Source organism: Stegodyphus dumicola, chromosome 12 (assembly GCF_044657685.1).
Source record: "Stegodyphus dumicola isolate Sdum_Otavi_A_Nest chromosome 12, ASM4465768v1".
NCBI classification, from domain to species: domain Eukaryota; kingdom Metazoa; phylum Arthropoda; class Arachnida; order Araneae; family Eresidae; genus Stegodyphus; species Stegodyphus dumicola.
Window position 1 is genome coordinate 58,280,705 of NC_140779.1, and position 25,756 is coordinate 58,306,460.

The window sequence follows — 25,756 nt, forward strand, 5'->3', positions numbered from 1 at the left end:
CGAAAGTTGTGTCTGTGGAGGCATTAGTAAACCAGACTATTACTTGACCCAATGCCAGCTTTTCGCATCAAAATATGCAAGATAATGCAGAAACTGGAGGAATTGGGAACGGATTTGTGCAGTGTGGAGTAGTTCCCTGTCAATCTCTCTTCTCTCTATCTCTCTCTTCTATCTTTTTTTTTTATTATTGTATATATTATGAAACATGTATGTATTACGGCCCACTGTATATATTATGAAACATGTATATACTATGACCAATGAAAATTATTATGAACTATGTATGTATTATGTAACAGGCTCAATATATTATGAACTATGTAAGCAAGTATGAACTATGTCAGCAACTGTGTACTATGTAAGCATGTATATGTATGAACTATGTAAGCATGTATATGTATGAACTATGTAAGCAAGTATTATGAAAGATCTATGTATTATGAACTACTTGTATATAAGCATGAACTATGAACTATGTAACTATGTAAGCATATATCATGAACTATGTAACTATAAGCATATGTTATGAACTATGTAAGCATGTATACAGGACCAATGTATGCCCTTATAGGCCCCATGAGGTGTTGCCCCGGATAGTTGCGGAACCTGGACTAAACCCGAATAGTCTTAGTAAGCCGCACAGGTGTCCAGATTCTGCTCTCAACTCAACTCAATTCGTGTAAAATATCGTGGTAAAAAATAAAGCGCCTACCAAATACCCAAAAACATCGTAGAAATTTGCATTTTAAGCATATAAGTCCTTTAGAATTTTATGAAAGACATATTTTGCTGGTGAAATATCATTTTCAGGGTAATAAACCCTCTATAACCCTCTCACAATTTCAGATGATTTAACTGTGAAACTTTGCAAAGCAACCATCTCCCTAAGATGACCTCCTCTGAAAGTACCCAATATGTTTATGAACATATATTCACTAAAACACTAAACTCAGTAGCGCAACAGCCCTTAGTGAGCCATGACCTGCAATGCCCTGATATCTGCTTTCTTGACCTTGGGCCCAGCGATGCATGAGCATATACCGTGGACAAGTGGTCAGCTTATCGCAGGTCCCTCGGTGTTTAGTCTCCAAACGAATTTAGTACTCATAGAGATGAAACCCGCACTCAAAAGATGAAAGGTTGAGTCGACTTTGGCCAGCCCGGGGATAGAAACCCGGACCTGTGGTGCTGCTGCGCAACGCGCTAACTACAGCGCCACCGAGCCTGAACTTATTTTGACATCTTTGTGAAACATCATCTCTCTAAGACGATAAACTTTCACAGAAAACTAAAATCTTTTGAACCTATGAAAAGTCATTTCAGAGAGGTTTATTGAAATCAAGATAATATTTCACTCGCAAAAGATATTTCATAGAACTCTGAACAGCTTAAATTCTTAAAATGTATGCGATGTTTTCGTCATTCGATGTGTAGTAGGTGCTTTACGTTTTACCACAGTGACACGATGTTTTCACACTGCCAAATTTGGTCACTACTTTATTTTCTACGATGATGTTTTGTGCCCCGAGGTTTTTCTTTGCTTTCAAATACAAATACAATTTTGTTTGGAGTAAGTCTGCGACACTAGTCGCCATGATTTTGTGTCAACTTGAGAGAAGTTATCTTGAGACAGGATAGAGAATCCACTTTCCAATCACTAAAACAATGAACATATGTAAAGTGTTTCTACGCATTATGATTTATCTTTAGTAATCTTATCAATGATTTAAAAGTATTCGATTATGCTACCATAACAGAAATACATAATCGAGAACGTGATATGTATAACTATTTGATAGTTAAATGTATGTGTTTGGTACTACTATTACTATCAAAAATAAAGTTAACTTCACTTCAGTTTTTTTTTTTTTTTTTTTTCATTTTACTTAAATATGACGACTAATTTTTTTATGTGTTGCATGAATGTCCATATTCGTGTTTCGGTATATTTCCCATTCGTATTTATTATGTTCTACGACAACTGTACGCGAATGTCGGTATATAGTCATGACATTTATACGTAAAGTTAGTAAATGTTTCCAGATGCTGTGAAACATAATTCTAAATAATTCATTCTCTCTATTTCGGATATTCTTAATTGATTTTCATGAATGTTTTGATTCAAGTGTGATATTCTGTAATTTCTCTAATGCATTATTACTGCAGTTGGTTATTGTGAGATGTCCTTCCATATGATTTTCCTGCTACTTGAATATATCGCTGTAGTTTTAATCTGTGAATTAGGAAAGAGAGTGATCGCTTAAGCCACTTAACTTACCGATTACCAAACCGCATATTTGCTTAATACTAGGCAGCTAAACTGCTAAGGATGAAATGCTTATCCAGAGATGTTATGAAGCTGTTATGCTTCAATGATTTAATTTTAATGATGTTTCAGCCTTAATAGAACGCAACCATGAGTAAAATAGAAACATATTCTACACCTAAATTAGCCATTTAACACATCATTTATATAATCAGGAGTATTATATTTATTCTTATTTCATGTTATGTAGGAGAGTGTACTCATTTCATAAATGACATATTATGATATTTAATTTCCTTTGTGCTATGTTTTAAATAAAAAAGGGAACGCAAATTTGACCTCGTTAGGCTCAAGAATATTGTGCAATTCATCTCAAGTCTCTAGGAACATGACTTTGAAAATTAAATGAGATTCCATGTCTTATTTATTGAAGTCATATTCTTTTGAATATTCGACTCAACAATCCTTAGGACAAGTATGCAGAAATGCAATATTTTAGAATTTTGCTTTTAAATAGATTCTAAGGACTAGAAGTATTTTGTGAAAATAAGAGAGAAGGAGAGAGATTCCCTTGAAATATATTTTTCCATTTATGCCTTTTGCCATTTAGTTTGCTTCAGAAAGCGCTATTTATTCCCAAGATACTATTTAAACAAAATAGGAATTGCGTTGTAGTTGTCTTCAACGCAACGTTACTCCTGAATTATACAGTACAGAAGTTTAAACTCTTGGAATCTCATTTTGTGAAGATAATAAAAATAATGTTCAAACAACAATGAGGTGTTCTTAATTGTTCTTTTCAAGACTTATTCTCAGCAGTTTTGAATGGATATAATGATTTTGTTAAAACTATCATAAGAATATTTCATGCATTTTTTAAAACGCCTCTTTATTTCAGATCTATGTGTAGATGATAGTTTTGAAATTGATAATTTGCAACCCCGCATACATTATTTGTTAATGTTTATGGTTTCAGATTTCTAAAGTTGGTTCAACTTCCAAGATCGTTTAAATTAATTTATTTATCTACAACTTAGCAATTTTAATTCTGTACCTTATTTAAATTGCATTAGTTCATAATGTTTATACATGTGTATTATTAAACAAATTTAATCTTTCCTTTATCATGTTGCTACAGTGATTCAAAATAGAAGTTCAATATAGTCGTATGCAAGAAAGAAAAATGATTTCAGTTTAAACACCTTTCCTGGATACACTCCAAAGATTCAATTAAACTCTATAAATAACACTGTATTGAATAATGCAATAATAATTTCTTAAATTCCTGCTTGATTATCAATTTGTATTCTTTAAATCTTGTTTTATATGAAGTTTGTTTTATTTTGTTTCTTTCACTGGTTTATATTTTCTTATAAATGGAAGAACAAAAGATAAGTAAATTTTACTCTGCATGATTTTAATGATTTTGCATTATAACAATTCTTTTTTTTAAGGATATTATATTTCAAATCTTATTCTTTTATTTCTAGAAAGTATTACAACACACTTGTTCTAATTTTGTTATGTTTTTGTTGCTACGAAGGTTCAAGTCAGAAATTTGGAAATATTCTGCATAAATATAAGATAAAAACAAAATATTGTTTGGACTTCCATGCAAATACACTTAACTGGATTATAGCGAAGCACTCGAAGCTGCAAAAGAGAAGGTATCATTCGTGGAGAACATTCTGTGGAACCTCGCTTTTATTCACATTACATATCCATGCAACCAAACTGACGAATACTTATTTTTATCGTCTGCCTTCTAAATGTCTTTTTACGTCTGCCCGAGCAGGTTCGTATGTATAAAGTAGGTCTGCTTCATATTCTTTTAGATAGCAATTACAGTAAGAATAAAAGGTTTTATTTAGTTAATTATTTTTAGGATTGCTCCACCGATGTCTTAAAATTCCTTTTGAATTTTATTTTGATTTGTGGAACCCAAGATTGAGTTGCCTAGACCCCAGAGTTCTGCTGAAAAGAAGCTATTGTTCTATAAACTTTCATTTCATTAATCTACAAATAAGCAGAAAATTTTTGCAAAATAAACAACACAGATTTTTTTAAAAGATATTTTATTCTCACATTTTCTCCAGTAGAATTGTTCAAACATGACATAACCTTAGTCTTCAATGATATGAAATGATATTTTCAAGTGAACTGCACAAATAAATACATCACGACCATCAATTGACAACAAGAAAATGAACTATGGAAATGAAAAACACATATTGCATTACTATCACATTTCATTCAGCTTTGGAGCTGTCAGCGGTTTTCTCAAAACTTCGCAGAAGTTTAATCAGTCTACGAAACTAGAAAAATGGATCATTGGAAGAGTTCATAATTCGATGAACCACTACGCTCAAATCTATGCCTGAAACCAAAATTTATCGCTCTCTTTTCTAAGCCCTGACTATATTTTCTACTTTTTACTATCCAAAATTACTAATATTATTTGCAGTTTCATGTACATTATCCAAATACATATTATTATTTTATCACATTTGTTATTTAAAAATAAAATCAAGCATAAAATTCGAATTTTTAAATACTAGGTGAAATATAAACCCTGATAACGTTTTCTCGTTTAAAATTTATATGATAAAATGAAAAATTTAAATCCAAAATTAAAGCTTTATATATTCAACATTTTAAACTTAAATTCATTATCAAAATTACAGACCAAAAATATAATACTCTCAAATGATACTATTATATACTGCGGCCGTTTCTTTGATATTTTCGTGCTAAATTTTAATGTATAATATTAAGATTACATAAGTACAGTTCTATCAAAATCTGCCTTCGTGGTACTTGATTTACTTGATTATTGGTGATATTTTTGTTTCCTTTTCAGCATTTTACTAAAATGCAATAAGTTACCTTTAAATCACCTTGAATTAGATACAGCCTTTTGAAATTTCTGTGAAAATTTAATTAATAAATTGTGTTTATCACCTGGTGATATGTAAAGACTATTGCATAAGTTTCATTTTTTTAACAATAAAGTTGTAGATTTGTATTTCGAATAAATATTTAAATACTTTCTATAAATTAGATGTCGTCATATATTAAGTTGTACCTCTCTAATGATGTTACAAATTAAAAATTTAACCTTTTTTTCTAATTCTTTAAGAAATTATTATCAGCAAAGTGATTTAAATTTTTAATTCCCATCTAATTCCTCGTTTTCCGTCTTCAAGATTTCGAATAAAGCTTCATAGTTTTTTTCAAAAAAGGAGTCACTTTTTATGTAAAATATTTACAAATCTGAAACACATTTTATGTTATACTTAAATCAAGGGTAAAATCAAGGCTGCTGTTAAGAAAATTTTCTCATGAAGATAATGCAGCATTTTGGCTAAATTTAAGATGTTATCAGTATTTGTGTTAATAGTATTTAACTATTTTCTTTCAATTCCAAGTTCATCATTTATTAATGAACGAACTTTATGTACAAGATTCAATTATTTTACCTTTCATTCAAGCTTATTACATTTGTTCCGCAGCTATTTGTCCACTTTGTGTTGAAGGAACAATTATAAGAATCTATACCAAAATTATATTATGATCAGTAATAATCACAAACTGGACAAATGATTTTAATTACGGAAGGAATCTGGATTTCTTAGTTTTTTTATAAGATGTTAATTAATGAACAAGCCACTTAATTTTTTCTTAATCTATTAGGATTAAATTGTTACAATTACTGAATATCAGAATTTAGTTTCACATATATATATGTTATTTATCAGGAACTGTACAAGAATTCTCTGCTTATGAATTATGATAAATTGTAAACAAATTTCTATCGTTTCCTGCATGGAATTTTATTTAGTATGAACGAATTTGAAATTTTCTAACATTATTCATCTTTATATATATATATATTAAATCTTTTGTTTTACAGTAAGCTTTAGATACTAAAAGCAATTCATAAATACTTCACTTCCAATGAAATGTAAAAAAGTTGCATTATTTCAGCATTTCTGATAAACTATTATTACTAGTTCAAAAGAATGTATAAATTGGGATTAAACTAGTAAAGTGGTTGTAATTTTCACAAAGGTAAGGCGTATGTATTTTCAAACAGAAATCTTAAGGTAAATAGGTGCTACTTTCCCATGTTTTCGTAATTACATTACATATAATTTGAAAACAAAATCTTATTCAAGATAAAATTTCTTTCTAAAAATTACAATTTATCAGAAGGATTCTCTATTTTTGGATGAAAATTTTAAAACTTTTATATTGACTTTTGAATATGGTCCAGATGCATTTTTATTAAAATCAGTTTGTTGTACGTCAAAAATAATTATTTTCAAACAACATACAGGATTTTCCAAAGCTTCCAATCAGGAATATTTATGTATTTTTTTTTATAGGCGCCTTGACTTTTTTTTTTTTTTTTTTTTTTTTTTTGCATAAAGGGTAGTTATTGCAAAATTATATGCCTAATTTCCATAAAATACAAAATTCATTTACCTGCAATTTTTAAACTAGTGTTTAAACAGTTGATTAAATTATTTTTTAATTATATGAAGTATTTACAGTAAGCAAATAATCCCTTAATATGTAAGTTATGTAATATAATTTCAAACACTTCTCGGAATTTGCATTAGATTAAAATCCCAAATGTTCTATAATGTGTTTAAAATACTTCCTATTTCAAAAAGAAAATATAAACTAACTCTTTTTTTGTTAATTGATACATGAGCGATACTGATATAATAATTTTTTAGGTGATGCAATCTATCCAATTGTTTTAATCTATGTAAATGTTTTCAGCGAACAACTATAAAATGCTACTTATCTAAATTATTTCTCCTGGCACTAATTTCGCTAATTCCTGCGTGCTGTACACAGTTATTGGGTGCTTAAGTTTTTTTTCGCTATGCTTTTAAGAGCCTACTTATAATCAAATGCATTTCGAGCAACAGCTGGTAGACTCTTCTGTGACATTGCACCATCTCAAATTCCTACATATCTTTTACTTCCCATCGTTTTGCATGAAAATCACTGCTAATATATTTAAATATATTTCAAGTTTGCTTTCAAAAAATAGGAAAAGATTTTCGTTGTTCTCGATGAAAATAATTGTAATTCAATTTATGATAGCTTACAGTCTTGTTCCCAGCATCATTTCCTACATTTGTGTTTTCAAAAAATGCAGATTGGCAGACATTACACTTCAATAAATGTAAAAATATCCTAGATAGAAGCACTGACAATACTTGTTCTTTATTTTGGATATCAAATTACCAATAAGGATTTGCGTTTTTTTTTTTTTTTTTTTTTTTTTTTTTTTTTTAGAAAATAAAAAAAGAGTAATTTAATTCAAAGTTTTGAACTGATGCTAAATTAGCCTCCATCTTCGCCTTTTAGCGTACAGAGTTTGAACAGTTTATTGAAAAATTGGATTTCTTAAATACTTGCTTGAAAACGAAAATATATTACGTTTCATTTTATTTGATTTGAAACTGAAGATTTAAATTTTTTTTATGATTTACTTCTTTGCGAAGAAACAATTTCGAAATAAAGTGTAACATTAACTAAATAGCTAAAGCCTAGGTTTGAATTGCTCGTATTTATCCCTAATTTCGAAAAATCGTACGAGGAATATTTTCATTGATGTTTAATTACAAATATATAAATATTCTTAAATTTATTTAATTTTTTTCGTTGTAAATAAGTATTTAGAAATGTTTACTGATTTTCTCTTTATAAACATTTTTCATTTTCTAAACAATAAAGTATATTGAAAATTACAAGAACTCTTGTCTATTTGCAGTTTTGTAGAGATGATTTAAATCTACAATTTACGGGAATAAATGCTATGCACTTTCTTTGTTAAAACTTATATTTTAATAAATTTTACTTGACATTTCTGTCTGACAAATTGATTATCATTGCTATTACTAAACTCTTAATGTTTTTCAAGTGTAAGGATAATCAGAATACAGAATTTATGTGATTTTATAATACGCCATTATAGCAAATGAGATATTTGATTAAGAAGTTATACTAATACTAATTCAATAATATTAATATAGTTAATAATTTAATTAATAATAATCTTCTTCAAAGGCCTTTGATATAACCCGAAATTAACTGTTGACATACAGATATCGATATATTCAAAAGACAGGCATAATTCAATCGTAATTAAACATCTCTTCTGCACAGGTTGACTTTGATTGACCTTTATCAAATAATTCTAATATAAAGGTCGATACAACTGACCGCTAAACAATGCGCTGAAATTCAACCTACGCTGCGCTAACATGACAATCATGCATATCATGCATATTAGTTACTGTTATGAATGGAAAACTTCGCAAACTTCGCAATTCGCGTAAAAATACACATATAATACATATAGAGTATTGCTGATTGAGATATCGAACATATTATTGCTCTATCAAACATGAAAGTTTAATTTATTAGACCAAAAGCGACAAATGTCGGTCTTTTATGTAAAAAAATATATTGCGTCCCTTCCAAATATTAATCCAGTAACAGTTCTATCGCTTGCACCAGTCGTATGAAACACACGCATTATTTATTGGACACTAACGTCACATGTCACAGACAAACATGACTGCTTGTTAGCTAGTATTTGCTTTACAAAGAATTATTGCTTTAGTTACACCATTTTAGATAGCTACCTTTAAAACTTCAATTACTCCAACTTTTTAATTCCTGAATAACTGAATCATTTATGTACATATAACATAACAGATTATGTATAATGAAAAAATAAAGCTGAATTATTAAATCAAATCTCTTATTAAAATATACCATTTAAATCACATATTAATTTTTTTATAAAAAATTACATATTGTATATTCACTTTCGAATCATGCATGCAGATATTAATTACAAACTACACCGTTTATCCAATATAACAGTTGATTGCATTTCTCTTTAGTTTTGCTAATTAGACATTAGAAATTTGAAAATAACAAACATTAAAAGACATTGAAAAATTAGAAATATTATATAAATTACTAAACTTATAATATTATGCATGCTCTGCATAATTGGAAACATTGTTTATCTTTGAACAATAAATATGAAATTCATGTATTGAAACACTGAGGTAAAATATTAATTTTTTCACTTATGTTCTTCCTATATTATATAAATAATCTATTCTAAGATGTTAAAAGCTGAAAATAAAATAACACATAAAAGAAATAAGATATTGTACAGTAACATCTGAAAATATAAATACAATAATGTTACAAGTCCTTTCATCGGTCAATAGCTTATGACTAGTAAAAGCTATTGTATAGTAACAGCTGAAATTATAAATAAAAAATTAATATTATAAATCCTTTCTTTATTCAATAGTTTATGACTAGTTAATAAAATGAATATTTAAATATATCACAATAATCTTTGAAAAGTAAGTTTTAATTAAAATGCTCGAAAATAAGCAAATCAGTGTTGTAGGTCACGTTAATACATCATAAAATGAGAACTTGTCAATAAATAAATATAAAGAATTGCTATAATCACAAGTCGAGTTTGAAGATGAATGACACAAGATATATATCAAGATATATTACACAAGATATATATCAAGAAATAAATATATCACATCGAAATTTTCGTAAAAATTTACCATACACGAACCATACACGAACTAAGTAATAACTACTATATACATTAATATGAAAAGCAACCTGACATCAGAATCTTATATCTGAAGAGAAAAAAAAAGGATTGTTATAGATGAATAAATAATCTTTGCACTTATTTTTTATGATTAATAGGTTAAGATATAGGTAATTGAAAAGAAATACATAATTTTTTGAAATTTGCTTTCAGATCGTAATTAGAAAAATTATCTTTGATGATAATATAATACTCTTTTCCTATGATGCTAATTTATTCCATGATAAAAATCATATTAAACTTTATTCAATATAAGAAATTTCTTATTATGCTCTAATTTTTAAAAAACAAATATTGTAATATGTTTTTAGCTTCTCAAACATGAAACATGAAACTGAAAAGTATGATTGAATGAAAAATAAATAATGTTGAAAAATGATTAAATCTTCAATAATTATTCATAGCAAAATAAAAAAATGCAAAATCTTTTAACATGTAAATTTTGAAAAATAAGTAAATAATTACTAGTAAGATTTTTATTTATGAACCCCAAAATAATACTTTTTTAAAAAAATAAATAAATACATTAAAACGTTATCAATCAATAAATCAGAAAATTATGAATTAAATTTGCAATATTCCATAAATTAAATATCATAAAATATAATACTACAGAAATATTTTATTTGAATTATTTTTTATTAAAATATAATAGCCTCTTAAGTTTACCTTAGTTTATGAAAAGTGTCACATTAAAATTTTAGTAGTAATAATTATAGTTTTTAACTTACAATCAATTCAGTCTGAGGCATAATTGTAAATTAATGTCACATTTCTAATTCCTGAAATCAAGTCGAGCTCAAAAAGGTTAAATCAAAAGAGCTTTGTTTTAATACGCTTAAAATTTATTTTAAAGAAGTCTTAGCCATATTCTCATAGACCAAGAAATAAAAGGATTTTACAAAAAGTAATTCATTACTTGAGCAAATGACTGTATTAAATATTAAACATCATCCGTTATCAGATTAGTTATACCTGATTATAAATATTTCTTTAATACAATTACTAAAATATACTCTGATCTAGAAACAGTTGAGAACTCTTAATAATTAGCTTTCAAAATATTTCTATCCGTTTAAAGTAATTAACATGGAAAATGATGAGTTATACATTAGAGTAAATCTTCAGAATTAAGGTGCCATCATCTGCTCTACGTTATTCGCGCATGCTCTATTCGTTCACCCATATATTATTGCTGTGAACATTTATTGCTGAATATGAAACGGACATTCGAAATTGACTAACGACAGTTTAAACTCAATTAAAAGAATAAACTCTGCCTGCTTGCATTTTCGTAACAAATTGGTCTCTATTTGTGACCTAAGCAATGCGAAAGCATTAATTCACTTATCAGTGACGAAAACTAAAACAAAATAAAATTCCAGAAGTTTATACTCCAGAGCTTATTTTAATAAACGACGCTTATCCAATCCAGATGTTGGAACAAGCCGTTCAAAACTGTTCGTGACAGCTTTCTGTCGAGTGTCAAAACAAAAACAGACATCGATTACCAGCCGAGTTGTATTGTTGCGCACCTGCCATGCTAAACTTCAATTTGAAATATATTTGCAATAATACTTTCTCTTACGTGGTAGTTACTAAAATACTAATATTTAATAAAGGAAACTGCCTTTCAGAAAATGCTTATTTCATCACTTTCACTCGTAATCGATTTATTGACCTACGCATAAATTTTAGCCGTAAAGACATTGAACTGCTTCAAATTAATTTAATTGTTAAAGTGTTTTTCTGAATTGAAACTGAGACTGAATTTGCGATTTTAAAGATATTTTGCTATATTTGGTTTAAAAATAAGTTTAAATATAATGTATTGCTTAAGTGTATCATGACAAATAAAAAGTATTTTATTTTGATTCATAATACTGCTTAAATATTCATTTTAAATTCAAATTTTACATATGTATATGTAGAGAGAGATAGATCTTTTTCTATTTTCTTGTTCGTTATTCTTAGCAATAAATTTAACTAAAATTTTAAATTCAAAGATTTTCTTTATTGTTTTCGTAATTTGTGCTCATTGCGAATTATGTAAATTTTATTAATTAGTGTCCTCAATATGCAATTTTGCTTTCTTGCGTTATTGATGATTGTATTCTACTGACAGACTCTAGTTTCAATTTCCAGATTACAGGATTTCATCTTCAACACATTTCAAAATTTAAAAAAGTTTTTAATTTTTTCTTCCTGAAATATTCTTTTACTGTTACTATTTCTACTTTCATATTATTTTTTTCAGCCAAGTATTTTTTTTCAATTTCGTCCTGCCGCGGTTGGGCTACCAACATACAGTTTCATTTGCTTTTTCTTAATGAAAGGTTTTTCTAATTATTAATTAAATTTCTGAATTTTACATTGGTTAGCTAAGAAACATTTTTCCGCATTTCTTGAGCCACCAAACTCCTGATGAAGATGTCCCGGGAAATATTAAATCAGTTTTTTAAAAGAAATTTCAAAATCTTTGTTCATTTTCCATTTTGTAATTTTTTTTCAAATGCGTTCCTGAGCATTAATTTATTTCTGGTTTTTAAAACTGCTATCGGTTTTAACTTATTTAAAACTGAAATTTACCGCAAAATTACTCAATTTTTAACGATTTTTCACTGATATAATTTTTTTTCTGTAACTTTATACCAATTCTTTTAAATTCCCGAATCTGAATATGATGTTTTCTTTAAACTTTAATTAAATTTTAAATATATATATATATATTACTTAGCTCAAGTATTCATACACAAAACGTTATATCACCCATTCATAAATTTTAACAATAATGGTAACCTTCAGTATATTAAGCTCAACTTTTAAACAAATATGGCATCTGGCATCAACATTAGCCAGTAGCGAGTGAACGTAATATTACTTCAGACAATATTTCGGAAATTTATATTTTATATTTGTTGCACATTTGAAATTACCTTTTCCATTTGATATTAATTTTCATAGAGAAAAGTACGATTTTCCTAAAATGAAGAGCGATATATTTTATTTTACTACACAGTGTAATAAATATCCACAGATGGCAATAAAATATAATACAATAACCTTTCATATCCGTGAAATGTGTCTGAGCGTGTCCACTTGGTACAGATTTACAATACGATTATATAATATGCATGGATATCATATGTTAAATATAGTTATTATTTAGTATATTTTATATATTTATGAAAAGAATCGATGTCATTGTGTAATACATTATATTTGAGATGCATCGTAAATGCGTTGGAACACAATCAGCACAAAATTACAGCATTTAACTTGAAAATTTGCCAACTTACTGCATGTTTTCTTTCGCATTATTTTGTGCTCTTACGTTTTACTTGTAGTTCATTTTATAACATATATAGTGAAATGCATTACCTACAACTAAATGAGATAAAAAATATATTTTGATCGACTATTTCTGAGAATAACTGTCTTTCATCGTTTTTATTAAATTACTATCTAGTATTACCTATCTTCAGGAGAAGGACATTAATTAGAAAATTAACATTTATATAGTTTCGGATGTCAAAAGAAAAACAGATTTCTGTCACGAACAGGGCATATTTATATATTAATTTTCATACTCATTATCATTACATTTAAAATTTTATTAATACTAATCTATGTTTCAATTTTTATATCACAGACAAAAAGATTTTAAAAAATAATGGGTTTATTCTCGGTGAAGAATATCTAATTAATTTTCTGTTGTGTTGCAAATAAGAAGCAAAAGTTAACGTTAGGATATAATTTCTTTACTATGTTTGATACATCTTGAAAAACCGTAAAGTTTCTATCAAAGAACAAAAGCAATTCATATAGTCTGATCTGTTGCTTGCTTTTAAGTAAACGGTTTATTAGAATTAAAATAAGATAATTATGGCTATCAAGACCTGTTCAGATGCCACAGCACCATACTAAATGTTATTCAAAATATCTAAACCTAATTTTAAAACAAAAAGTACTAAATAGCAATTAATAAAAACATTTTCTAAAACTATTAATGATTACCTTTTAATATAATCATAAAATAATAAATCATGGATATCATTTAAATTAAAGCATTGCAGCTAAATAATTAACAATTTCATTAGAAAATTTATTAGTGTAATCAATACGTATGAAGTCTACCTGTACACCTTTGATATTGACACTTGCCAATGTTTCTGCTCTGGTGCCAAATTTTCGTATTTACAAATAAAGAACATTTATTGCTGATATGCGCAATGACTAGCCGCTGTCATTGGTTTAAAATGTAATTCCAATCTGCAATGATTATTTTTGTTCTTTATATTGCAGTCATTAGATCATTTCAGTAAACTTTAAAATATCAGTGTACTGTTTTCTAAATGTAAAACTTCAACATTTATTGCTTCAAGGAAAATGTAACTTGTTGAAAATAAATTCATTCAAATTATCATTTAGTTATTACAAACCAACTTTTTATATTATATTTAATGTTTATATCAATCGCAATATTCTGTTAAAATAAATTACAGTTTTTAAATAAAATTTTATATCGTTATTATTATCATAAAATATCCCTAATAGTCTAAAACTATATTTAAGCTATGCTTTAAAAAATCGTATTTCTGTAACTTAAGCTAAATACACATATTTGTAAGTTTCCAGGTAACATTTGATAAACTATTGTAAATCTAAAATAAAAGCTCACTAATTTAAAGAAAGTTTTAGGATGAAACTTATTTAAGCTCTGATTACTAATCAACGAGGATAACATATATTTAAAGCAATCTATTAAATTAATGTGATACACTCTTCTTATTACCTGTGTCTAAAAAATGTAAATTATTTACATACCGAAAACAATGTATAAAAGCATGCTACATAGCTCAAAAATTCTTTTAAATACCAAAAGAATTTCTTTGCAACTTTTCACCTTATAACTTCCAAAAGCAGCATTAATAACTTATAATGGCTGAGTTAAATACGAAATATTTCATTAACTAAGCCATCTTTCTTGGTCAGTGAGCCGACATTACGGATATCCCATAAAGCTAAAGCGTTTTTGTAGGGGGTTCGTGCATATCCGCTTCGTCGTCTCCTTCAGCTTCTTCCTCTGCACCATCGGGTAGCTCGACAAGCCCATCCATGCGGTAGCAAGAGGATTCGAAGTGCTTGTTGAGGTAGGACTTCAGAGCGAACGATTTGTTGCACTTGTGACATCTGTAGTGCTTGAAGGAAGAATGAGTCTGCATGTGGGCCCTCAAATTGGAGCGGTCCGCGAAGGCCTTGCCGCAATGAGCGCAGCCAAATGGTTTCTCGCCCGTATGTGAGCGCATGTGTCCCTGCAACAACCATGGTCTGGAAAAAGCTTTTCCACACACGTTACACTTGTGACTTAGCGAGTGCGTAAGTACATGCATCGACAAAGCCGGCATACTGACATATACCTTCCCGCAGGTGGGACACTTCTTGGCCAACTGCGAGTCTGGGCTACGATGCGTTTGTTTATGTCGCGATAAATTGGATGATGTGGCATACTGTTTACCACACTCGGAACACGTGTAACGAGACCTGTCCCTACGGGGTGCTGCAGGGTCTTTACGTCTACGCGTTCGACCGTCCCCGATGACCAAAAAAGATGTGGCTTCTCCCCTGCCACAAGAAGAGTTCGACACAGAAGAACCGCACCCAATACTGTTGTTTGATTCATCGGAACTGGTAGCTGCGGAAGAGGAATCACCGGCTGGATCCTGCAGGTCCTTGGATAGCTGTTTCTTGAAAGAATCTGAGGAACAGCTTCCCTCGTGATCTTCTTCATCCTCATCTTCATCAAATGCTATCCAAGGTGTATCTGATTTCCTGTGGTGATGGCTGAAGCGGCGGTGGTGATCACAACCATCCAATGTCTTTGTCTCAGGAACAGGATCTGGGATGTATTCTCCGGATGTTCGAACATCGTATAAATAACCTGGAAAAAATAAATTATGGTTAAATAGATGATATATAATGTTTTCTACATATATACACTTTTATACTTCATATGACGTAATCTATCTGTCTGGGCAAAAAAAGATTATGTTTATAGCATCTGAAGTGTAAACGCGTCGGTGGTAGAAATTATAGACTAAATCGGGGCTAGGCAACGCAGTGCTGGCTAAATTATAAATTTTAGACATTTTGACAATAAACGTTCGTATTTACAAAATAATTTTAATAAGAATTCTTATTTTCTCTGCTTAGATGAATTACATTTCGAAATATCTGATTCCGCATAAAGAGAAATATTTTACGTTCTCATTGCCCTCATGTAACTTCTTCACTAATGGAGTGCTTCGTTTTACATATAGTAAACTCTTTAAGTACATACACGTATCATTTCATGAATTTCTTACTTCGAGTTGCAAGCAGATTTCATTAAATGGAATAATAATTAAAATACAGACAGTTTTGTTTTGGCAGTTGTTGGTACTAAGAGAATAATTTCATTTCAGCTGATTGTTGTCCCTCAACAACTTATTCCCTTTACACTATATAAAAGATTTGCAGTTTTATATTTCATAAATGTTGCTTAACTAGCAACATTTATGAACAACCTGCTATAGCAGCATTTTTTCATAAACGAGTTTGCAAAAGGAGAATAAATTGTTCGAGCCGTTACAACTTTTACAATCCACGTACATTAACTCTATTTTTATATAATCATATTTTCATTATTAGAATTATATATTTATCTTTATTTAGCATTTGTTTTAATTATTATTGAAGCTTCACCACGGTGTAGGGTTTATATTTATTTTAACTAACATTTATTTTAAGTTTAAACTATCTTTCCTGTCAAGCCTTACTTTCCCCTGGAACTGCCAATGCCAGAATATGTAAATTTGAGTAGAACGCGCAAGCATTCAAATTATCAGCGGAAGTATTCTGATTTAAATAGAAGGAAACAAGTTCGGTGTGTGATATTCTTACTTAGCGAGCGCGGAGGTAGTTAGCGAGAATTTGAAGGACCCCGCGTTTCGGCCTATGTGCTTGGCGGGAAGTAGTGTTAATCGTTCCAGTGAGCTTCAAGTCTGCTGAATTAGCAGCGGTATTGTAAAACGCGGTGAGTTAGTTATTTTAGAGAGCCTCGTAGTTAGAATCTTGTCTTTAGTTTCTTTTCAGGTTATTATTTTTATTTGACTGCCGAGTTGGCACCGTCTGTAAGCGTCAAGAGGACGCAATTGTAATTTATTACGTTGAATAAAAAGGGACTTAAACCCTTTACAAGACTCTGTGTTTTATACAGCTTTCACAGTCACCTCTTGGTTGCGTGCAAGTTGGAGGCGCGCAACGTTATAACGGTACTCTCCGTGCCCACCAGCCAGCGTTACCTGCCGAGCTGCCACATTTCTAAAATATGCCATTCTACTAGAAAGTAGACTCTGGGTTTAATATTCGTAAGGGATTATATTTTTTCTTGAACAGGTTTAAGAAATTCTTCTTAGTACTCGGTTAGCCAATACTTCCCATTTTAAGGGGAACAGTACCTTCCATTGGTAATCGCATTGTCATTTTATCAAAATTTTCCACATTATCGTGTTCAAATAAATTATTTAAAATATGCTTATAATGATGAGTCATAATGTACTATAAATTAATTTTTAACAGTAGAACCAGTTATTACTGGTGGGACACTGTGGTCAAAATGTAACAAGAAAGAGGAAAATACAATTTTGCAGTACCTGCCTCTGTAGACTGCTTTCATTCTAAAGCATTAATGTCTCTTCGTTGCGGTTACATTTAGCATACTACCGAAGCTCTTGTTAAATTTTTGTTTTACTTATTTCATCGATTGGCCATAAGTTCAAAATATCAAAGCAGTATAATTCAATAAAACCGCGCGGTGGCGAAATGGCTGTCGCAGTCGCACAGCTACACCACAGATCCGGAGCTCGATCCCCGGGCTGGGCAAGTTTGGCTCAGCCTTTCATCCCTTGAGTTGGTCGATAAAATTAATACCAAGTTCGCTTGGGTAGTGAACAAGATGAAAAGGATCTAAAGATAGAAAAACGAGTTCAACAATAGTAATACAACAACAGAACAATTCTCAGTCTTCTAACAGACAGTTATGATGGTCATGAATGTTAGAAAGTTTATGTTTCACGAGGACACTACAGCTGTGATATCTCCAGATCTCCATCTAAAGAAAAGGAATCTCCTACAGAGTTTTAGACCTCATTTCAATTTCGTACTAGCTTTCACAATGTGTAACATAAATATGAGCCAGTTTCCCTTAAAACGTTCACCATGAAGCACTGCTTTAAGCAGATAAAGCCCTAGTGGGCTTTACCATAATCCAATAAAATTGATTTTGCTGACTCTCACAATAACACAAATTATGTAATATGCTACTCATGAAAATTTTAAAAACTTTCTATAACATTGTGTTTTTTGTAAATCCAGTGATCTCGTAGAACATTCAGAAAGGTATTACGATATTTTTACAGGTAAATTTAATGTATGGAAATCATCTTTGTCTGATATTTTTAAATAATTTTGAAATAATAGAGGAATATATTTTAAAAATATAATTAAATAATAAAATATATTTAAAAAATAATTGTGAGATAACAGTTGATTATTTTTATATGAATTTAAAAATAAAACAAACATCATGCCAAAATAAGAAGATTGCAATTTTTGCTATTTTAAGATAAATATATTTTTCGAAGTTCTACGTCTTCCCAAAAAGTATTGTTATACAAAGTCATAATTCACTAAGTTGCACTTAAGAAGTATCAAGATTTTTAATGTATTTAAGCACTGCTATTAAACAAAACCAAGCTAGAATACTTACGTTTAGTTTCAATAGCAATTTAAAAATTATTCATCATTAAATAGCAAGAAACTTTCATCTTAAACATCTCATAGAACTTAGTAAAAGAACCAAAGATACTTCTAGAAATTCTCCGAAAGCGGTAAGACAAAATAATCAGAAATTTCCATCTCCTTAATTTTTCTGTCAACCAGCCTGCATAAAATAATGAGCCCATCGGCTTTCATTTTCTTATAAATTTTTAAATCGCAGACTCTGCATTCGAGCTCCGAAGCTTTTAAACTCGACTTTAAGTGTCACATGAAGACAAAGGTGCGAACGAAACTAATTACCGCCATTCGTTGGCTTCAGCCCATCGAGTCCCGATGCCACCACCTGCGATGAAATAAATACAAATACTAATTAATGCTTCGGCGAAGAGTGGATGAGAGATCAAAAAAAGCGAGGCACTTCCTAACAACATTAACACCGTTCTTGCAAAAAGCAAGATTAATAACTCATTATGAGGATGCTCCCATTAGCGTTATTTAGATTCTCCAGTTTCTTTTGTTTCGCGACACGAGAGGTTGCCATTTTTGAATGGCATGGGCACGTACCTGCATTGCCCTTCATTAAAACGGAAGCATTCCTGCCGCTATATATATACTTTTTTTCTCTTCCGACGCTTGGAATGTTCTAAAAGAGAAATTATTCGTTCATATGCACCTGTTTTAATTTGTATGAAGGCAAAGTTGTGTTAATAAACACGACGAACAGGTCGTAACTCCTAATTCAAAATGGAAAATAAAAACACCGGAAATGTTTTGCAAAAAAACATTGGAAAATATTTTAAAAAGTTAAACATAAAACATAAATTTCAGCATATTTAAAACTAGAATCATTAAAAAATGTTGAATGATATCTCGTTGTTTGGTCCGTCTGTGCGTATTTACATTTCCAGAAAAAACATCTAAAAGAATAATCCTAGTAACGCAAAAATGCTTCGAAGATTTTTCACTCTATACGAAGTCTAATGTATCATATCAATATCTAACGGTAAAATTAGTATATTTAGATTACTGCAGATATATTAATGCCATACCCATGTGATATTTTAAAACATTTGTTCACTCTAATTTCAAAAACAAAATAATAAGTAGTTTTTTAATACTATGGACTATGCTGTATTTTTATATTACACTTTTTCATCGTTTTTTCAACCCCTCTTTTTAATTGGAATCATAATTTTTGCTGTAAAGGTTTCTTATGTCTAAAGCAGGGCTGTTAAAGATTATGTAAAAAAAATTTCATAGTAACAAAGAGCTCAATATTACATAAACAGAACGAAGTTTGTTAATTATGCATTAAACATAGGGTGAGACAAAAAAAGAGTAACCCAAACCATGAAGTGATATGAATAATTAATTTATTATTATTTTCTTCAATGCTTAAGTGTTTTTCGCATGCTTAATATTAAATTTTTATGTTAATGTTTTAAAGGTTTTATAGGACCATTGTTATTGGACTATATATTATTCGTCGTTTATTTTTATGTTAATGTTTTAACGGACCAGAGAAATGAATCAATGTTATAGGAATGTTTTTGGAATGACTTTTTTCCAGAAGTACTGACATTCCTTTTCCTCCAATGTCTAAATGTAATCTGTGATGTTTTCCTTTGGAAAAAAATAATTTTTAATGTTTCCTTAGGGGAAAGTTCAAAGAGAAGTGCTTCACGCCCGACCCGAACTGTGGAAGATTTTCGTGAGAACAATCAGTAATTTGGGATATAACTCCTGAATAGTGTTCTCGCATGTTGCAAGTAATCACAAAATACGTGGAATATACACTTATCCATGACATGTGGAATAGCCATTGTGAAATGCGCATAAATAAACTAAAAGTAATGGATTTCGGATGCTCTTTTTTTTCTGCCCTGTATTACATTGAACAGCATACGTAGATTTCATAATTACAATTTTTCATAATTACGTATGTCGCAGATACGCAGATTTAGGTATAAATTACAATACATATTCAAAAAACTGATAAAATAACTCTCAAATGAGTAGTCATTTTCTTGGCATGTGTCCGCTTTAGAAGGTAAACCTATCTGGATAACACTAGCCTATCAGCTGGACCAAAGGGACGTTTTGAGACACAACGCGTGAAATAGGTATTTTCTTAATTTCATTGCCAAAATACCCCTGCTACTTTATACCTGGATATGCTTATTTTTAATACATTGCCCTTATTTTTTGGACATATTTCAAGATGTACGTTTATAACATTCTTATAGGCATCACCAAAAGTACTCTAAGCCGTATATATACGGCTTAGAGTTAAACTAAAGCAGTTAAATTGGTGTCCGCCGATAACATCGCGGCAAAAACATCGCGGACGAAAACGTCGCGGAGAAAACAACGCAAGGCGAAAACGTCGTGCTACAAAACATCGTGGGAGAAAACATCGCAAAGAGAAAACATCGCAGTTCTAAAACATCGTGGCACAAAACATCGTCGTCGAAAATAAAGCGGTTCAAAAACTTCGCAGTTTAAAAACATCGTTGTCGAAAATACCGTGGTAAAAAATAAAGTATCTACAAATAATCGCATGATGATAACATCGCAGACATGCTTTTCTCAAATTTTAATAATTATAAATGGATATTCCCGTAATGATTTGGGAGCGCAAGATGTAAAGAAGGATAATTTTTACCTTCACATTTTTTTATTAATTAATAAATTTTTGCTGAAAAAGTAAGAAAGAAACTTAAGCATAGAAAATTAAATGCACTTATAGATTATACTTCTCATGAAACATTACCAGTAAAAACTTTATAAAAAATGATTTGCTAATGGTCTTTGTTAGTTAATTATGTCAGTTTAAAATTCCATTAAGTGCTATAAGTTTCATTAATTTTCTATGCTTAAGTTTCCTTCTTATTTTCTCAGAAAAAAATTAGTTAATAAAAAATATGAAAATAAAAATGCCATGCTAAAGCCTGAATAAAGCATGTCTGCGATGTTATCGTCATGCGATGATTTGTAGATACTTTATTTTGTACCACGATATTTTCGACGACGATGTTTTTAAACTGCGAAGTTTTTGAACCGCTTTATTTTCGACGACGATGATTTGTACCACGATGTTTTAGAACTGCGATGTCTTCTCTTTGCGATGTTTTCTCCCACAATGTTTTGTAGCACGACGTTTTCGCATTGCGTTGTTTTCTCCGTGACGTTTTCGTTCGCGATGTTTTTGCCGCGATGTTTTCGTCTGTAACCAGTTAAACTTGTTTATGGTTCGTCTGTTTTGACTCCAATGTAAAACGTTAATTGTTATGAAAGTAAAGTCATTAATTTTAACTTTTCTCCGTCGATCTTTATTATTGTTTCTGATGATAACAGAAATCAAAGGGGCTATTCTATCAAGTGCATGGTTTCTGTTGTATAAGAACATAATAATGAATAATGCTCCTCCAAGCACTGAACATTACTTATTTTAATAGCAGATAATGCAAGATGTTCATATAAAAATGGTTGCAGGCGAAAACATTGTGGAAGAAAATAGTAGAGGAGAAAACAAAGCAGGACAAAAATGTAGTCATACAAAATCTTCGTGGGAGAAAACTAAGCACGGAAAAAACATAAAAGTTCTAAAACATCGTGGCCGCCCAGAGCCCAGACAGTGCAATGGTTAAAGGAGCCTATTGCGGTACCAAAGGGCCTGGTTCGAATCTCGGAGAAAGCATGGACGATTGTAAACGTATAGTATCTTTGAAGTATGGGGGCACTCTAAATATATGATGAGCTGAAAGTTCACTCATGTCGTTGGGTGGTAGTTGAGGGAAACCCCTGGTGAACCCTGAAAAACCACTCTCAAAACTGCGGTGAAAGTAGAAGTTCAACCTCCTTGAGGTTCTGGCAACCATTCTTCTATGAAATTACTTGGACAAGACAATAACAACAAAACATCGAAAATAAAGCAACTTTTATATATCATATTTTTAATTAACTAATAAATTTTTGTTGAAAAGGTAAGAAGGAAACTTAATCATTCAAAAACATAAAATGAGTAGAAAATTAATGCTAATTATAGCAGTTAAGAGAATTCTAAACTTATATGGTTAACAAACAAAAAGTCATTAATTAATTAATTTCCTTTTTAAACTTTTACTGGTAATTTTTTATGAAAACATAGTCTAAAAAGAATTAGAAAAGGGAAGATAAGTAACTGCATAAGTTTACCTCTATTTAAATTGTTTAATTAACTATAAAATAATAAAATTATTTTCTTTCAAAAATCATTCATTCATCTTTGTTAATCTGATTTTCTTTTAGTGAAAATTAAATCTTGTTTTGTTTCCGATTATTCAGTTTTTAAAGTGTCATTAACATTTTAATGTAGAGCGTGCACTTCGTTTGGATATTTGTTTAATAGTTATTAAAATATGTCAGGCATATCTATCATGTTACCGTCATGAGACGATTTGTAGGTACTTTATTTATTAACGCGATATTTTCGAATATTTATTAACAGGATTTCGACTACGAATGTTTTTAACCTGTGAAGTTTTTGAACCGCTTTATTTTCCATGACAATGTTTTTACTATGTAAAGATATTCTACCGCGATGTTTTCTCTTTGTTTTCTATTCTTGTTGTGTACAATGATGTTTTCGTCTTCTGTTGTTTCTCCACAACATTTTTGTGATCAATGTTTACAGTGGATACTTTTAAAAATCAATTAAACGAGTCAGTAGCCTTCAACTAATAATTGCTGCAAATATAGCTGCAGTCTCGTAAATGATGTAGTACTCGATCTCAAATTTTAGCTAAAGCACCGTAAGACATTTTAGATAAAGAATGGCAAAACATGAAAATAATTAGCTTTGCGATACATATACAGGTACTGGGTACCTATAACGTCACTTAGAATCAGTATAAAACACAAAAAAAGGAAGCGATTTCCATAGATGAATCGTATGTTTCATCAGTTTCGAACAAGAAAACAAAACATGTGTCAACTTGTATTTCAATTTCTTTTCGGGATAGTAATAGTATTCGATGACTACCTCCTTTTTGCTCGCTTTGGTCAAAGTCTACTCACTGCCCTGCGGAGTGGACCTAGTGAGTTCAGGAAAGACGTACATAGCAGCATGAAAATTCACAACGTTGTTGACGTACCATTTTCAAGAGGACAAACATCTTGTGTGAATAGTTGTTGCAGACTATATAAAATAATTACCCACTTTAATACAGGAAATACAGTTATTACAAAGGAAAGATAGGTATATCTGCGCTTATTGTCAGATGTAGTCTTTAGGATCACGGATTGTAGTACAACGGTCATTGTTTTGCGTACCTCTAGCTGTACAGTAAAGGTGTCTGCGGCCATAATGGCACGTTGAAAGCACATATATCCATGAATAACATGTTATCGTCTTTTAGGTGAATTCCTTTCCTCCACGCAGCACTATGATGGGTATTGGGCATACGGTGCCATAATGGAGAGCACTGTAATTTCGCCTTACATATAATCATACTGACCCAGCATCGGGAGTTATGTTGTGGCTTGCGATGCGAGCCATTCTCTGTCGTGTTCTCATCAGTCAACCTTATAACGAATGAGTTTCGGAATGGTTTTATATGTTATGATAACAGAGAAATATTTGTGTGACGTACTTCAATAAAAATATCAAATTAATAGAGTATTATGCGTAACTAGTTATATTATCATGACGTAAAATCACGTGAAAGTGTTCCAAATATGCTTACTCATAACCTAAAGGTAAGCCCGAGTCAGTTAAAAAGATGAGTATTTTTGTTTTAAGAACAATTTGTTATTAAATTTACACTTTTGTTTATATTTACCTTTTGTGTAAATTATGTTTTCATTTAGTGTATTAATTTTAACATTAAAGCATATTTTGTTGCTATCGTAGGAAAATGACTGAAATATGAATTATCTTTCAACAGTAATGTTATTTCCAGAAGCTGCACCCATTTTGGCCACATATATTCACAGATTAAAATTTTCTTAGACTTCCATGTTACCTAATAGTTTTTTGTGTACGTACAGCAAGAATATTTTGTTTATAATATAGACCATCTACTATTCTACGTTTTCATTACTTTGAACAATCATCTGAAAGTACAGGAAAGATATTTTTAAAATTTAAAAGTCCCTAAATAGTGTAACATTGTCTAAACACTTTATATTTTTCACTAATAGTCATTTTTAATTTAGCAATTAATGTACTAACGTTATGTGTCTCTTATGATCAGATTCTTATGATCAGATTATTTTCAGAAAAAAAAATGAGAATCTAGAGTATAAATGTCCTTTCTGTTAGGATGATAATTTGAATGTATATAAGAATCTAGATTGAATGTATATAAGAATCTAGATTGAATGTATATAAGAATCTAGATTGAATGTATATAAGAATCTAGATTGAATGTATATAAGAATCTAGAAAGATGTTAGCCCTCAGTAGGATGCAAATCAGACTGAAGAGTATTTAAAGCGAGGAATTTGAATGTATCAGAGATAAACTTTTGGCCGCGGGGCGTGCAGCTATACTTTCTACTGCATAGCTCTGCCAGTTATTATTCCAACTTTAGCTATTTGCTAGACGACGTTAAATCGTGCCAGTAAAGTTATGAGCCAGTTTAGTTTGGCCAAATGTGTGGTTAATATACTTTTAAATTTTAATTTCAACTTTCTCTTACTTCACCACCCGCAATTGTACGCTAAACTAATGTCTTCTGTTTATATTATATTCAAATAAGAAGGTTGTTTAATATCGCTGCCCAGTCAGTACAGTGATCAGGGAAGCTGACTGCGATGCCGAAGGGCCTGGATTCGAATCCCGGAGAAGGCATGCTTGTAACTGTCCGTCCCTTCAATAGGAAAGGCGATGGTGGTCCATCTACTAGGTGCCATAACACCACATCCGGCCTTGTATAGATTAATGGGCGGGTTACATTTGTAATTGTTCACAATCGCCATTGGAAAAAAAAGAAAGAAAA

General features: G+C 30.4%; 1 protein-coding gene across 1 annotated transcript in view; it reads right to left on the reverse strand.

The window, feature by feature from the left end:
* Positions 1-10,449: 10,449 nt before the first annotated feature.
* Positions 10,450-25,756, reverse strand: part of LOC118192976 (uncharacterized) — a 163,983-nt gene continuing 148,676 nt past the window's right edge. The window contains exon 2 of the mRNA XM_085827745.1: positions 10,450-15,894. Coding sequence (XP_085683871.1) covers positions 14,978-15,894 — 917 coding nt within the window. The 3' untranslated portion in view covers positions 10,450-14,977. The remainder of the gene's footprint in view (positions 15,895-25,756) is intronic.